This window comes from Arvicola amphibius, chromosome 2, assembly GCF_903992535.2.
Source record: "Arvicola amphibius chromosome 2, mArvAmp1.2, whole genome shotgun sequence".
Taxonomy (NCBI): Eukaryota; Metazoa; Chordata; class Mammalia; order Rodentia; family Cricetidae; genus Arvicola; species Arvicola amphibius.
In genome coordinates this window covers 181,120,992-181,138,783 of record NC_052048.2, presented here as the reverse complement: position 1 = coordinate 181,138,783, position 17,792 = coordinate 181,120,992, and the positions used below count along the sequence as shown (strand labels likewise).

General features: G+C 45.4%; 1 protein-coding gene across 1 annotated transcript in view; it reads right to left on the bottom strand.

Moving 5' to 3' along the window:
* Lrguk (leucine rich repeats and guanylate kinase domain containing) overlaps nucleotides 1-17,792 on the bottom strand; it is a 111,903-nt gene that overhangs the window by 56,959 nt on the left and 37,152 nt on the right. Inside the window, exons 8-11 of the mRNA XM_038319817.1 lie at nucleotides 10,996-11,076; nucleotides 9,089-9,175; nucleotides 7,745-7,851; nucleotides 3,240-3,359 (exon numbers count right to left, since the gene is read on the bottom strand). Of these exons, the coding sequence (XP_038175745.1) occupies nucleotides 3,240-3,359; nucleotides 7,745-7,851; nucleotides 9,089-9,175; nucleotides 10,996-11,076 (395 nt within the window). The remainder of the gene's footprint in view (nucleotides 1-3,239; nucleotides 3,360-7,744; nucleotides 7,852-9,088; nucleotides 9,176-10,995; nucleotides 11,077-17,792) is intronic.

Here is a 17,792-nt window from a genome sequence, read left to right as displayed (position 1 = left end):
CATACCGGTAGGGCACAGCCTCATGATGATATACAGATTAATAGACATGGGGCTAATTTAAGATGTAAGAGCTAGCTAATAAACGCCTAAGCTATTGGCCAAACAGTGCTGTAATTAATATAGTTTCTGTGTGATTATTCGGGTCTGGGCGGCTGGGAGATGAACGTGCAGTCTCTGCTTACACACGGCATTCGTTATGAGGGGCTTGCTTTGTCACCTCACACCTGCACACAGATGCCACAGAGTCTGTGATCTAAGGCAGGGGCTCCTCACCAGAGCATACACCACATAGAGGAAAGGACCTCAGCCGCCTTTCTCGTATCATCACGGACTAGAACATTGGAGGAACTCAGTACTTCATGAATGAATTCATCCATCCACCCATCCATTTCTCCACAGATCCTTCAGGAAGGTCATCTATGCTTCCTGTCACCGTAACGTCAACTAAATTTGCATACATGGCCATTAACCTGGTTGTCCATTTGTTCAATCAATCTGTCAGTCATTTAACAAATATTCACTTCACGTGTATTAAGCACCTGGGCATATGTCAGGCAGCAGGAGCTCATTGGTGAACAAGGCTCATGTGGTCACTCCTCTGCCTGGCTTAGACAAGCCAGGGAAAAAGACACTAAGGGAAGCAATCGAATCAGGATGGGTAAGCATTTTAATAAGGGACATGTAGGATTGGGTGGCGACGAGGAACTGAACCAGATAAGAACATGCAAGCAGATTGAATTAGAAATGTTGATTGTATGTCAATAAGTATTTCCAAAACGTATCAGGCCAAACACACATTGGCAATATCACCAGTAAATAAAGAGGACCAGGCCACCACTATTGCCAGATGCCGCTACAGACACGACAACAATAAGCGAAAGCCCTGGCTCCAGAGGTAGCTTTGGTTTGCTAAAAGGTTCCAAATTTATGCCCTGGCACAATGGTCAGCATACGCCCTACTGCCCTAGCTTGGCCTTGTACTCGCTGTGCTCAGCTTATCTCTGAAAGCAGGCTGGGCGTCCCCGTGTGAACGTAACAGCACACTAAGCTTTTCAATGCCAGTACTAACTGTTTAGCTTATTTTTGTTACTTTATGATATTTATATTTTATAGTATTTGTGTCTAGAAATGTCCAAATGTGTGTTGCAATTTTAAGTATCTACATAAATGGGCCTTTTAAAGATGCCATTTACATTGTTTGAACACATACAGCTTCAGAAGGGGACTTTTTCTGTAACAGCATTAGAAACTAATTTTTCTTACTGGCCTATACAGCTTTGTAGTTACATCTTCAACTCGCTGGCAGATACCACTAATCCCAAAGTAGTTCCTTTGCCACATGTAAAGACCAAAGAGGAAACAGGTCAGACAGTTCCGTTCTAAATGTGACTTCTAGAAACTTCTAAAACACCTGTAAGTCTTGTGGGCTGGTTTCCTCAGATGTGTGTATGTATATATCTAAGATATATACATACCAGTCTGACAGGCTGGTTTTCTCAGATATGCATACGTATGTACACACACACACACACACATACACACACACACACACACACACACACACGTGTTGTCTGGAGAGGAGACACAGAGCTCCAGAGCATGCGACCCAAGGCCAGTTGGGGGAAGGCTGTCCCTGGAAGACAGCCCAGCAGGTAACACTAAGAGCACCTTGCATGTGTTGTCTAGCAAGTCCCTTCCAAACTGTAACAGTCCGTCCTGGAGGGAAGCTCAGGAGACTCACAGAGTTCTGAAGGGATGTGCCTCCAGACTCAGGAAGTAAGTCCCAGGAAGCTCCGGACACGAGATTCATAAGCAGTTGTTGGGAAATATTACTTTCAGGTGTGTGAGTTTTGTTTACGCTGCACGTGTTTAACTCTGTGAAGCTGTGTTACTGCGCCTGTCTCAACACCTGATGGCTTAATAAAAAGCTGAATGGCCAATAGCGAGGCAGGAGCAAGGATAGGCGGGGCTGATGGGCAGAGAGGATAAATAGAAGGAAAAATGAGGAGAGCAAGGAGCAAAGGAGAGAACAGGGAGAGGGAGGCACCAGGGGCCAGCCACCCAGCTGAACAGCAAACCACGAAGAAGTAAAGAAAGGTGTACAGAAATAGAGAAAGATAAAAGCCCAGCAGCAAAAGGTAGTCGGGTTAACTTAGGTTAAGGAAAGCTGGCGAGAAACAAGTCAAGCTAAGGTCGAACATTCATAACTAAGAATAAGGCTCTGTGTGGGATTTATCTGGGGGATCAAAAAACCAAGAGTGAAACATCCTGCAACAAGCAGTGCTCCCATCCCCCACCCCACTGCCCTACCCACCCCTGCTCCCCAACACCTCCATTTCTCTGAGGTTATATATATTCAGGAAGGTCTGCTGAGGGCCTGCTGAGGAGCCTGGAAGTGGTGTAGTGAACGGGGGTCCTGCCTATGCGGAGATGGACGCAGAGATGGTGATGGAGCCGCCTTTGGGTCTCCACGCTACTATAAGTAACCCCAGTAAGCTCACTGGTTCAATAAATAGGTCTTCAGGAGACTCACTACTTTGGTCTCTCCCCAGAAAACGTGTCACACAACAGCAAGGCAGTAGAAGGACATTTCCTTCAAATGCCATTGCGCTCAGTTAAAGCGATCAGTATTTTCAGGTCTTGGAGAACGATTTGAGTTGGCATAACTTAAACATTAGAAGGATTACATATAAAACCCTGTGTAGATTACAGTACGATTAATGGCAAAGAAGCTAAAAGACCCTGCATGGGAAAGGTGTATAAAGGACCAAGTGTGCCCTGCTTGTCTACGTGTTTGGTCACTGAGATAAATTTACTACTGTTCTCACCAAAGACAAAAATCTGTTGTTTCTTTTCACTAATTGATAAGTTCTGCAACTGGAATATATGCTAATAATCATGTCTACTATATCATTTAGGATGGTGGGAGAAACAAGATTCCACATCATGCAAGTCCAAGTAATTGTACCAATCCAGTTGTAGCAATACGGAGGTTGGGGACATCCAAGGACCAATCAAGTGTAGCAATATGGCGGTTGGGACATCCGAGGACTTGTCATGCACCTGATATCACTTACCACTTCTAGCTTTTAAGTATAACTTAAATAAATTGTGCATCCATCTAAGAATTTGCTTAAAGCAGAGAGAACTATCAACATCTGAGAACTTTGTAAAGAAACAATTGCTGCCCTCAGCAAGGCAGGAGAATCTCCCAGACTTACATGCAACGGAAAACTTACCCGTATCTGAAGTAATTATTAAACTGTCTGCAGAGGCGGTGGGCGAGTTCTCGTTTCCCACACGCTGCAGGGCCGGTTAGGATCAGCATGGGGTAAGGGGCATCCAGACTTGGCAGAGTGCTGCAACAAGACCCCGCAGAGACATTAGCTACCTGCGCAGGCGGGTACTCAAGGTCAGAACTGACAAGCATGCACTGAATATAGACAAGCCGAAGGATGGTTCCACTCTCTGGAACAGATCATAATATATCAAAAATAATACTAGGGCTAGAGAGACAGGCCAGAAGTTAAGAGAACTTAAGTGCCCTTCCAAGAAGACCCAGGTTGGGTTTCCAGCACCCACATGTAGCAGCTCATAACTCCAGTTCTTGGGGAATCTGATATCTTCCTCTGGCCTTCACAGGCCTCCGACACACACAATGCACATACTCAGGCATGCACACACACATACACACACGCACACACACACACACAACATAAAATAAAATATAACCTTTCATTCAAAGGATAAATAAGGTAAAATACAAATTTCCCTCAATTTCCTTTACATATTTTTCTCAAGGAAAAATATGGTAGAACACACATTAGCTCCTGGTCGCTACAGTATTCCTTCCTCCCGGAATTTACCTTTGAGCAGAGTGAGCGAATTCTGAGGTCGGTGTTTAGCATCCCTATCCACTGCCTTAGTACACGGGCATGCAAGCAGGCTTCAGCGTAACAGTGAAGTCACACCGGCGTGCTCACCGCATGCCAGGCAGTGCGCTAGATAGACTCCTATGCACCCTCAGGTAATTGTTTCGATTAGTCCTCACTTAACACAGCTGGAGTAAGGGAAGGCCGACTGACATGCTCAAAGGAAAAGGAAGGGCTGGCATGTGACTCTAGGCTGGAAGACCAGAATAAAGAATAAAATTATTGCCTGGCAGGGTAGCACAGTCCTTCCATCCCAGCACTCGGGAGACGGAGGCAGAAAGGGCTCTTTGAGCTGAAGGCCAGCTTGCTCTACAGGGTGTGTTCCAGGACAGCCAGAGTTACATAGAGAGACCCCAACCTCAAAACAGACACGAATGGATTTATCAACATGGTGTCCTGCATCACACACTGCGCCAATGTGTTTACACACTCTTTGTGAGATAAACCGTAGAAACAGAATGAAATGTCTGATTGCATAGCTGAGCTGTGGGTTCAGGGAAGAGTCTATGACGTCCAGGAAACAGCACGGGTTTCTAATCTCCGTGGATATCCATAAAAATGGGGGAAGCTCAAACACAAGCACCCATGGAGAACACACGCCACAGAAGGAGGTAAGAGTCTCCAGCAATGTGCTAGCTGCCTGGGACTGGAGCCGGTGCCAGAAAAGGAAGCAGTGGGCGCCATCCGACAGATCTAAGGACAGGAGCCCTCCGAACATCTCTAGGCGCCCACTGGAAACAGACAGGCTGAAAGTGACGTGCGCAAAAACCTGCTCACGGGTATTCACAGCAACTTTATTAACGGCACCCCAAACTGGGATCAGCCTAAACACCTTTAATATGTGAATGGCTAATGCTGATACATCTATGCCCTGGAATACTACTTAACAATAAATGAAAGGATTCATCCCCACGGGTGAATTTCCAGGAAGGTGCCTTGCACAGGGTGGGAGGATGAGAGCGTTGGGAAGTTACACTGTGAGCGCTGTACGTCGTACTCTTGATCTTGTACAACATACATCATAAATCCTGACAATCTTATGAGACAGGGGCAGATCATGGCTTCCAGGGTGAGAGAAGATGTGGAGGGAGAGAGGGATAGATAGAAGAGTCACACCTATCTAAAGGCACCACGGGGAGGCCTGGAATGAAACTGCTAAGTACTGAGCGTGGTGCTTGCTGGCTGGCAGACTCCTGATAGAACCGCACAGAAGCAGATAGGACTGAGCACGCGGGAGCCCCAGAGGGGCAGGAGAAACCCGGTGACTCAGAAGGCTTCTGGGTCAGTCTTCTGGTTTTAGTACTTGACTAACTGTTGTCCAGGGCACCATTGTCGTGGGATGTGGGGGGAAAGTACAGAGTACCTGTATACTATTTCCTACAACGGCATGCACGTAGTGACTCCCTCAAAGTAAATTTTTGAGAAAAAAAAATATATGACAAATAGTGACAAATATTAAAAATAGGTGAAATGAAGTCTTCCTGACCAAGAAAATCAAAGCCAAGGAACCAGAAAAATGTTAAGACAATTCAAAAGTTCTCCATAAGTAAAACAAAAACAAAATTACGAAAGTGTATATTACTGCCAAAGCAGGCCAGAACAAAACCAAGGCCTCTTGAAGAAATGCCAAGGCCTGAATTGGGGGAAAGCATACATAAGATGGGTCTGGGGGAGTCGGGCATACTAAAGGGCAGAGCTTTCAGTGACCACCAGGCCACCCACAGTTTGTCTGCATCATGTCAATCGGGCATCCTCACCCCATTCAGGAAACACTGATTTTCCGGCACCGTCAATCTACCATTGACAGGCCAGCCCCTGGTGCCCTCCTCCGGCTGCCAGGGGCTGCTGTGCCCTGCTGCAGCGGGAAGAGCAATGGCTGGTCTTCCCGGCATCCACTGAAGCAGAACTGTGAGCCATGATCCGCACCTCCTTGGCCTCTGCCCTTGTTTGTCTGGCAGCCAGATGTGACTAGGAAATACGTTTATCAAACACGACTACTGATGTCTTTTATGCGTGCTCTTACATAAATACACCCTAAAGCATCGAACAAGCAGTGGCACTACAAATCAAGACAGAGACCTTCTCTAAGTCAAATGTACTTCTGATGCACACAATGGAAGGCTAACTCATCTCACCTGGAGGGCTCTCATGAACATGCAAAACTGTCAATGTCGGCATGACGACATTATATGCAAAAACCACGTCCTGGATCGTGAAATCAAACATTCCGCTCTTGCGGGAAGCCAACTGTGAGGTGCAGGAGCAAACACCACATGAAGGGAAGAAGCACTTATATCCAAGAGCTTTTACAAGTATTTTTAAAATGCCTGTGGGCATTGATAGAATTCCTGTGTTATACTTATGGCATAAATGGCCATCTGCTCTGACAGAATGGTTCAAGAGAAATGGAGAATCCGCGGTAAATCTGTCTTTGGATGTGGAGGTGAGAGACTCCTGCCTGCAGTCACACAAGGTGGCTCCTCCCTGCTGCGCTGGTGGCATCCCAGCAGAGACAAGTCAGGTTCCCCCCCCCCCCCCCGGGGTGAGCTGGGCTTCCTTCTAGGTACTCCCCTAAGGATCAGAACCCATGGAATGCTCTCTGGCAGGAGTATTTAGCATCTGCCCGCAGTTAAGGAAGGGTTTACAAGGGATGGGGTGATGTTAACTGTGACCCTCAGCTTGTCTAGGACATTAGTGAGGCACACTGTTGGGTGCATTTTTTGAGGGGTTTCCCAGAGAAGGTTAGCTGAGGGGAATGTGACACGTGTATGTAGCGCTGCATTGGCTACTTTTTGCTGTGATAGATATCATGACACAAAGTAAACTGAAAAAGGGGGAGTTCGCTTTGTGCTCAAGGGTCTCAAGGAAGAGTGCATCGTGGCAGGGAAGGGACAGCAAGCATCCGGAGAAGGAAGCTCAGGGATCACCTCTTCAATGGAAAAATACAAAGCAGAGAGGATAGGCTGGAAGCTGGGCAGGGCTGTATACCCTCAGAGTCCTCCCCCGGTGATGGACTTCTTCCAGCAAGGCCATACCTCCAGAGGGTTCCATAATCTTTCCTACACAGCACCACAGCTGAGGAGCGGGTGTTCAAATACATGCGCCCATAGGGGACACTTCTCATTCAAACCAACACTGGTACACTCAGGACAGAATATAAGGGCAAGGGGAAAGCCGGCTGAGAGCCTGCCTTCTCGTCCCCGCTTCCCCTCTGCCGCTGCTGGGAGTTCTTTATTCTGCATCACGATGATGGACCATATCCTCTCAGACCATAAGAAAAAGTCCACCCTCTACCCCTGAATCGCTTTGGCAGCTAAAATGCAAGGGTCCTGTTGAAAGAATGGAGGTGAGTAGGTCACCATCACGCCTGGGAAAGCCACCAAAGGGAAAACACAGCCAACTGCACGGTTAACAGCCACAATGGGAGATATGGCCCCTTACCTCAAAGAAGGTAAGAAAGAAACGCCAAACTTTTTTTTTTTTTTACTATCTTATATACACATGTGTTTTGCCTGCATGGAGTCTGTAGTCCATGTACCATGTGTGTGACTGACGTTCATGGATGCCAGGAGAGTGTCAGCTCCCCTGGGACTGGAGTTAAAGACAGTTGCGAGCTCACATGTAGGTCTGGGAATTGAACCGGGTCCCGTGGAAGAGCAGATGGTGCTCTTAGCCTGAGAGCCTTCTCTCCAGCCCGGAGAAAGTCACTTCTCTAGCGAAGGAGTGACTCACACGCGAAGGAGGGCTAGAGGAAACAGCAATCCTGTCTCTTTCTGGCATGCGTTCTACCTGTGGAGGGTCCTAATAAATACCTGTCAAAGATCCTCTGTGGCTGAGACATGCTGTTGACAACATGGGTCATGTGATCCCGGACAGCGACCACTTCAGGGGGAGGGTCATACTTATTCACGGCAGAAACCTTTTCCAGAAGGAGAGTAAAAAGGAGATGCGTTTGTTCCCAGAAGAACAGGGGGGTTGGAGTGTGCTTAGAGAAATTCCTAGACATGCACCCTAGATTGGCGAGGTCAGTCACGTGCTCCCTGGCCTTGCACTCAGTCTTCCTGTCACTCTAACTTCCCTAAAATTCCAATAATGGCAGTCACTGTAAAAAGCCCGGCCGGGTCCTTCTATCCTCATTGCCCCGGTCAATTGGGGCAAGCTAAAGACAAAACAGCATCTCTGAGGCACGTGATTAATTTTAATACAATAAACAATCCAACTTCTAGTACGAGAAGAAGGAATAAAGTGCATTGTTCAAGATTCCATGTCACTGACGCCACTGGACTGCTTTCTGGTATCTTCTTGCTCAGGACTGTCCCCACCCCCTCACATTCTCCCAGACTTGCTCCACTTTTCTCTGGCTCTCTCTAGCCAAGGATACAGGCCCTTTCCTTGGTGTAAAGGTCTCTGTTTTTACTAGCCTCCTAAATACATGACCCTTTATTTAACAGTGATTTTCATTTTAATTCTACTTGCAAAATGTTAAAAAGCGGCCTGAACCTGGCGGCTGGGAGTGTGGAAATAAGGAGGGGGAGGCATCTGAAACTCTTAGTCTGGGCTGCAGAAAGGCATCTGTGGGATGGGATAGATGCCTAGCTATATACCTTTCTTCATTCCCTTCTCAAACTGGATCTGGTATAAGACGCCCCTCCTTAGGGGTCGTGGGAGGAGGGAGCTGGTGCTGGCTAGCACTCAAGAGCTCATTCCTCCGCAACTCTGTGGACCAGACAGATCACCGTAGAGAGCAGAAGCAGAGACACTACAAAAGCAGAGTACATCGAAAGACACGATACATTTCGTTGTTAATTTTCAAAATAACAGACAATTTCAGAGTCTGCAATTAGATAGGAAAGTTGTGTACACTGCTATTAGCCACAGCCAGGAATGGGCAGCAGGAGGGGGCGCCTGTAGGCCTTCCTCACTGTCAGACTGCCTACCACACCCATGGACCGCCTGTCACTGCATGTGCTGAGACCCAGCTCAACAGGGTTCAACTGACAAATCCCGGGACAAGGAGATTGGTCCTGGAAAGGATTAATTTGCATACTGCTATGCTTCTCGCTGATTGGCTGCACTAATCCTGCTACAAGCTGCATGCGAGTTTTGAACATATTAACCGGAAAACACACGAAGCACATGCATGATTACATATGTACCTTTTCTTCCACTTGAATCTTCTGCTGATCTAACTCTGTCAGCCGCAGCAGCATAAATATTACGAAGAACCAGTATTCAGATTTGTTCTATTTAAAGCAAGAGGAGACTATTCAATGGCTTTTTCTCTTCCCCAGGTCAGCGAACACCAACCTATTCTCAAGGGCCTTTCTGTTCTAGTTGGGCCTTTTCGAGACCCGTTGCCATGACTCTGTCTTCCACGCTCCTTCCACCCCCACAGGGCTCTGCATTTTCACGTTCACCCAGCCCCCTTAAATTAACAACAAAGATGCAGAATGTGTCCTGTAATTTATAAATCGCTTCACATGTTCGGATCTCACTAATTTCCCTGAGAGATAAGCGGGGTGGCAGGATTATCCTCAGGGGTACAGGTGAAGCCTTGAAGAGATGGGGCCGCCCATCTCAGACACCAAACCCCTCTCTTCTAATGCCAAGGAGTTTCATTACTGAAAATAATGACATTTGGTTATTTCTTATTATTTCATCATGGGTTTATTATTGAGTGTGTTCTTTTGTATTAGCTGGGATCATTCATTATGAACTCACCTTGCAATAATAAAATGAGACTTGGCTTATGAACAAATTCCTCTTTATTCCCTGCCAACTGTTAGGATTGCCTGACTTTAAAGTGGTAACTGAGGGGGTTTTGTTTCGTTTTTGTTTCTGGTATAGGATGCTTCTTCTTTTTGAATAGCAAGATACAGGGGGAAGATGCCTTTCACTGATAGGAATGCAAGAGAAGTAAATACATAACAGGATCATTCCTTAGGGTCCCGACACAGAGACACAGGAGACAGACTGCTAATTACCCTGATGAGTCACTCCGTGTTGTATGTTTGAGAGAGCTGCCAGCCCCCGACCCCTGGATGATTATCACACCCCAATTGAAGCATTTGTAAAGCTTCTCTTGCACGCTTCACAGTGCAAGGGCTGTGACTGTTTATAGGTGAACTCACTGGCAGGAGGGGTTCCTACAGGCACAGACTGCTCTCTGAGGGCTGGAGCCTGGGACGTAGGGGCCACTCAGTCTCGCTCCTCATTGCTTCTCCTCGGAGGCTTTTACTTTGCGGGCCACTGTCCCCTCCCTATCAGCTTTTATTTTTTAATATCTCTTTTTTTATTTCTGATTTGGTATTTTCATCTGTCTAGACATACTCGTCAAGGTGTAAACCAGGCGAACACAAGAGAAGCTGACTTAGTTGGGACTCTATGGAATCCAAAAGGGGAGACCGTGGGTACAAACACCAAACAAAGCCTGGGTGGACAACGGAGTGAAGGAAGGGGGCAGGAAGAAGGGCATGAGCAATGGAGGAAAAGAGGAGCCTGGAAAACTGTCCCTGATCCGTAGATCTCAAAGGTCACAACCCCCTAGGGACTATGTTGTTTTATCTATAGTTATTTTATAGCCATGCCAATTCCATGGCTATCTTCAGGCGAATTACTTTGGGCGTCCACACTAACACTGCCTTTGCTGTTACAAAATAGAAACCACATTCTGTCTGGACCCCTGGGCTCTTGATTCTCCCATACGGAAGGACGAGAACATTGCTGTACAATCTTACTATTCATCCTCCGCTGTAACAGGTGGGTGGAGGATTTAGCTCCACCCACCACGTGACTTAAAGGGCCAGGTGAGTGACTTTCAACTCAACTGGAACTGGGGCAGCTGACAGCTTGTTAGCTGTGAAAGACAATCACACTTCTCTAAAACAAGCTGTTTACAATGTTTACAACGCTAGTCCATGAGTCTGTTGTAATTATTTCCAGAGGTGGGGGCTGCACTCACATCCCTGATGCTCCCTATCAAGAGCACGGGCTGCACAGGAACTCTAAGACTGGTCCTTGCTCCCTTTCCCTCCCCCTCCCCCTGAGGGAAATAAACTCTCACCCGAATTGGATTCTTTAGCAGATTGAGAACTCGAAGGATAGGAAGATTTTCAATGTATTCTATTTCACTCAGCTCCTCAATCTATTTGATCAAAAAAAAAAAATAAATCCATTATCAACAGCCAGCGAAGACAATAGGGAACACAATATAACAGGGGCCAATATAATTGGTTCCTTTAAATCTAATTTATTTCAAATGTGTCCAGTTGAATACCCAGCTTGTCAAGGAGAATGCTCTAAAGTCATTGGAGAATGCGGGAATTTGCTGCACGACCTCGGTAGAGGAGAGCCCACGGGGCCCCATCTTCTCCCTTTCCTCCGGGCTGGGGAGCAGTAATCTCCTCATGCATGTTGACGCTGAGTAGAACTAAAATAGCACGTAAAGTGAGAGGAACAGAACAGTCCCCTTGTTCCAGCCCGCCAGGCTCTGACTTTTTGGCCAAACCAGTTTCTTCTCTCTGCTGTCTGTGACTGCCTAAGCCTTCCTACTGCAGGAGATAGGCCAGCCTTCTACGCCTTTCCATAAGGATGACTTCACAGCAGAAATTGTATAATTTGTTTATTTTTGAGACTGAGTCTCTTCCCGTAAATGGCCTTGAACTCACTACGGAGACCAGCCTAGCCTCGAACTCACAGAGATCCTCCTGGCCCTGCCTCCTGAGCACTGGAATTAGAGGCGTGTGCCACCCCGCCCTGCCTGCCCTCTGTTGTGTGACCTCTGGGTGGTGAGTGTCCACGGATGCACCTGCTGACTGAGAACTTCTGTGCACAGGCTCTAGTCTGCAATTTGAAAAACCAGACGTGGCTCCCCAGGTTGAAACGTGGCTTGATTTAGCCAGGGGCACAGCCTGGGTTGCAGCAGCCCTCCACCCTCCACCCCACTAATGACAAATAGGCTTGCTTAAGATTTCTACAATAAACAATTACAATCTTATTCCAGGTGCAACAGTGGATTTTATAGTACATTAGTATTTCCCACAGCGTTCTGCATGTCTCATTAAAGCATTCTACCAAGAGGTTCCCAGATAATTTCTAAGTCATCCAAACACCAGCGACATCAAAATGCAAATTAGTCCAAAACTAAGTCGGGTGGTGAGACACACTAACCACAGTCAAAGATGCCATTTCCAATACTGTCATCAGAAAGGCAAACTCCAAAGTTGCAACAATACAGTGTGTGTGGCCCTCCGGCCGCACAAAAATAAAAATAAATAAATAACCTAGCCGGAGAAGTAGCAAGCTATTATTCTAGCTTTTCCCCCCGTATAAGATAATGAAATTGTCCTTTAGACTGACATGTGAACCATCTATAAGAAAAATAAAATTGTTTTTATATTGATTTCTTTTTCAGGAAGGTAGACGGTAAACTTGGCTTGTGTTTTTCCATCAGAATTTCTGAGCCATGGGCTTGATTTCCGTCTGGCACACAGTTCTTGTTCTGGCATCCACTCTGTCTCACCCACAAGGCCTGGTTGCACACGCGCCTGCAGACTGCAGGTGAGACTGGAAAGAGCCTTCCTCCTAGGCAATCTGACGAGTTACAGTGTATCCAGCCATCCCACTCCCGAGACTTACGTGAAGAGATCGTCACACAGGCCAAAATTACATACAAGAATATTCAGTCTAATTCTGTTAATAAAAACATTCCCTTTTTCCTAATAACTTCATCCTTATATGACTGAATGAGTCACAACATCGTCCTATAGTCGGAACACTATGTACTCATTTTAGAAAATCATAGTATGTGTGGTAATTGACACAGAAGGATCTCGATGAGTTTCAAATGCCATGGCTAGAATAATCATGTATCATATAAGTTGACCACCAAGATGTCATGCGAAATCAACATGTCTTTGTGAATAACAGAGGAAGCAGCATCTTTCTCAGTCCTTCCAAGGTAGGTGAGACCAGCAAGGGGCAGGCTTCCGTCAAGCTGGTAACATGCAACACTGCTGGCTGTTCTTTCTGTGTGCCCTCTCCTCATGGCCTCATGAGGGCTCTCCACGGGCCCCCAGACCTAAGACTTCCACAGTACCCAGAATCACCAAAGTAAAACACTGAAAAAGTCATACTGTTTTCAAAACTTCAGCCCGCTAATGGAATTGAACCCTGGTTGTCACCCTCTCGCCCCGAGAAGCCCACTAAGTTGTTTTTCTTTCTTTCTGTTTTTGCCATTTATTTCTTGGGCATGTTCTCTAAGCATCACTACCTGGGCTTTTAAAAAGTGATAATACGCAGTATATGTGTGTGTGTGTGTGTGTGTGTGTGCGTGTGTGTGTGTGTGGGTGTGTGTGTGTGAGAGAGAGAGAGACAGAGAGAGACAGAGACAGAGAGAGACAGAGAGAGAGACAAAGAGATGAGAGAGAGACAGAAAGAGACAGAGAGAGACAGAGAGAGAGACAAAGAGATAGAGAGAGAGACAGAAAGAGAGATAAAGAGAGAAAGAGAGAGACAGAGAGAGAGAGGCATGTGCTCTGTCCTTAGGAAACTATTGATACAATGATTTAAAGTGTTTTCTACTGCTGCATACCTAAGAATTTGTGCAGAAAAGCAGCTGCGGGGTGGATAAACTAAGGATAATGATAGCAATAAATGTATGGCTGAAATAAAAATCAACAGGCATAAATTAAAAATGAACTGTAATTCTGCAAAAAAAAATACTATGGAGATTTTTTTTAGCATAGAATATGTGAATATAATCTCTATATAAGTTATAATACAAATTAGATTATGGATTAAAAATTGAAGGTAGTTGAGTGTGTTGACACATGACTTTAATCCCAGCAAAGGCAGACAGAGCTCTATGATCTCAAGGCCAGCTTGGTCTAGAGTGAGTTTCAGGCCAGCTAGTGCTGTAGATACAGTGAGAACCTATGAGTGAAGGGGCTGGGAAGATGACTCAGTGATTAAGAACACTGGCTGCTCTTCCAGGGAGCCAGGAATCAACTCCCAGCCAGCATGTCTCCAGTCCCAAGGGATCTGACTCCCTTTTCTGGTCCCAGCGATACTGCATGCATACAGTGCAAAAACATATGTGGAGGCAAAACATCCATACACATAAAAACAAGCAGATAAATACACAAAAAGATGAGAGGGGAAAATGAAAATCACCCATTCTAATAATTGTTTTAAAAAAGTGAAGAAGAAAAAAGATGAAAATAGTAAATACAACACGGGAAATAGTTTATAATAAGCATCTATCAGATCCAGAATGAAAAAATTTTTCACAAACATAAAAACAATAAAGGGATGTACTACAGGAAATGTAGCATAGTCTATACATTATTTTAAATATCTAGGTAAAGTACCTTACATACAATAAGAATCAAAGAACAACTATCATAAAAAAAAATGATGGCTAAGAGGATGGCAGATAATTTTTAAAAAGGAAGTAAAATTCAACAAAAAATGTTTAACCTCATTGAGAATCAAAGAAATACATATAAAACAGTATACAAAACACTAGTTTTCATTTCCAGATTGGCAATTTTTAAATGATTGTATTGACAAATGAAGAGCCAGAGATGTCATCTACAATACGTTATCCGAACTTTATAACTGCAGTGGGAGGCGTAAGCATGAATGAGCTTTATGACACCTATGCCCAGTATGGTATTTCCAAAAACCCATCATGAGAAAATAATAAAAAAAATGCATGTAACGATAGATTTATGTGTGAGGATATATACATCAACATTATTTTAATAGCAGGTTATAAAAACAACAAACTTCAATAAGTAAATAATTCAATAAATCCTGACATATCCATTAATAGATTATCTTATGCCATTAAATCAGATTTTTGAAATACTGGGACTATTTGTTTTCTATATGGGAATTCAATTCCTATTGAACACTGCTCCCCACATATGCACACGCAAGTCCTAGTTAAAGACTAAATAATGAAAAAATAATCCAAAATTTGAAATAAAAAAACATGAGAATATTTTTTTAAATTAAGGTAAGGAAATTTTATTAAAACGCAAAAATCAGAAAAGACAAGCGGTTGGAGTTAAAAATAACTCTCATCGGCCCTTCCATCCCACAGACACACAGCAGCACACTCTTCGAGCCTTGGAGGGCTCATGACAAACCCAAAACTAGGAGGTTGAAAACAGCAGGAGCTAATTCTTATGGCTCTGAAGATGAGGGTGCAATCAAGGGCTGCAAGCCTGCGATTCCTCTGAAGGTGCTAAGAGAGAATCCTTCCTTGCCTCTTCCAGCTTCTCGTGAAGCCAGACAGCCTTGACTTAAAGCAACATAAACCTGGCCCCATGCCGGTTTTCTCCCCTTCTGTTTCTTGGGAGAACACTGGCCTTCAGGTCATCCTAATTCCAGCATGATCTCATGTTGAGATCATTAACTTCAGATGTAGAAACCCTTTTCTAAACAAGGGCGGATTCGCAGTTTCCGGAAGCAGGGAGGGGTTAGCGGGGTCACAGTTCAACCCATTCTACCTCACAGAATTAGCTTCCGAGAAGCTGTGTCACGGCTACATTTACCTTCTGAGAGAGATGGAGTCAGATCCTGCCTCTACAACATTTAGAGATCGTTAATGTCATGTCTCGCCATGGTGCTGGTTGGCACCACTACCATCCAGTCACCTAACAGAGACCCAGCATCTTCAGTCCATGCTGCCTCGCGATTTCTGCCTCAGAGGGCTCCCCTCTGGGACCTTCCTCCTTTACTGCCTCTGACTCACTGCAGCCTCACAGTCTCCACTCAGAGACCTTCTTGCCCATTTGCCTTTCTTCACCCAGGAGGGGGCCAGGTGAGCCTCCTGCTTATGCACGGTTTTCCCAGAATTTTGCTGCACCTTAGACACCATCCATACCCTTCAGAGGAGAGGGGCTGAGGACTCTTGAGAGTCATATTTTCACCCAGCAATATTCTTGAGTACCAACTATAAATCAAGCATGGCACAGTCTGAACAAGATAAACTCTCCAAGGTCGAGAAGATAACATCTTAGAGCAGTGGATCTCCAACACTTTAATACAGCTCTTCATGTTGTGGTGACCCCAACCACAAAATTATTTTTGTTGCTACTTCATAACTGTTATTTTGGTACTGTTATGAATCATGATGTAAGCGTCCGTGTTTTCCCGTGGTCTTGGGTGACTGCTGTGAAAGGGTCATTTGGCTCCCAAAGGGGTCGTGGCCCACGGGTTGAGAACCACTGTCCTAGAGGGCAGGAACTAATTCTTCAAGATATAAAGAATAAAATATGGCAGGCTATAATCTTGGGTGTAGATGAAGCTTTTCACTGGTGATGGAGGAGGGTCATCTGTCTATGTGTTACTTTCACTGGTTAATAAAGAAACTGCCTTGGCCCTTTAATAGGACAGAAAATTAGGTAGGTGGAGTAAACAGAACAGAATGCTGGGAGGAAGGAGGCAGTGAGGCAGTTGCCATGATTCTCTGACCCGAATGGATGTAGGATAAGATCCTTCTTGGTAAGCCACCACCTTGTGGTGCTATACACATTAATAGAAATGGGTTAAACAAGATGTGAGAGTTAGCCAGTAAGAGGCTGGAACTAATGGGCCAGGCAGTGTTTAAAAGAATACAGTTTCCATGTAATTATTTTGGGTAAGGCAAGCCGGGTGGCTGGAAGCGGCCCGCCGCCTCAACACTACACACTGGGACTGCCAGTTCCCCCAATAAATGCACAGAGACTTAATATTACTTATAGATGCTTGACCAGTAGCTTAGGCTTGTCTCCAGCCAGCTCTTACAACTTAAATTAACCCATTTGCATTAGTCTATGTGCTGTCCCGAGGCTTCTTTACTTCATCTATGCATTTACCATGTTGCTCCTTCTGATTCTGCCTAGAGACTCCTCAGACTCCGTCCTTCTTCTTCCCAGTATCCTCTTTGCCCTGAAAATCCCGCCTAGCTATTGGCCAATCAGCTTTTTATTAACAAGGAAAGCAACACATTTTCACGGCGTATGGAAGGATTATTCCACAGCACGTGGGCAGTAGTAAGTACTAATGATGAAAATCAGTGTGGAGGCTAAGGAACACACGGAGGAGGTGCTGGAGAGGCTAGCTGCATGGAGCCCTAGAAATAGACAGAAAGAAAGTGATGACGCCCCACCATCCAAATCCCTAACCAGAGAGCACATGGTCGCGTGCTCACGCCTAAGCCTACTGGTCTCTGCCCTAAGTTATGTGGATTGACCATATCAGGTCTTCTTTCCTCTACCGATGGCCTAATGATCTCAGTCAAGTCCTTGACTTTTTTTTAGCAGGCTTACTCCTACTCCACAGGGTAGGTTAACAAGAAGTAGGCCTACTTTGCCACTATGAAGCAGGCACTAAGGGCCATGACTATAGGGAAAGTGATATTAGTCCTGGCCTGAAAGCTCAAATGCTCGGAAGCAATGAAGCAGCTTAAGAACCAAGGCTGCAAGTGAACACCATAGCATTCTGCAGAGAACCATGGGCAGTTTCTATTTCTATTACTTTGGGGACTGGATAGCAGCTCAGGCTACCTGTTGGGATGTGGAGACCACAAGCACCCACAAGGCCTCCTTCTTGCGTGTATCCAACAGCAGGAGTAGAATGGAGACTGACTTTAACAGTGATATGAGCGCACCAACATCTCCGCTAACCCAGACCGGGCTGCCTCTGCTTCAGTGTTGGCCCTGAATAAGACAGGAGACCCCCAGATCATATACCCAATGCTCCTCTTTTTAAGTCTAATAAGTGGAAACCCAAAGAGAGATCAGGTTCACTTAGCAGTCAAATCCCCACAAATCCTTTATGTTACTACATACCCAAGGACAAAAGTAC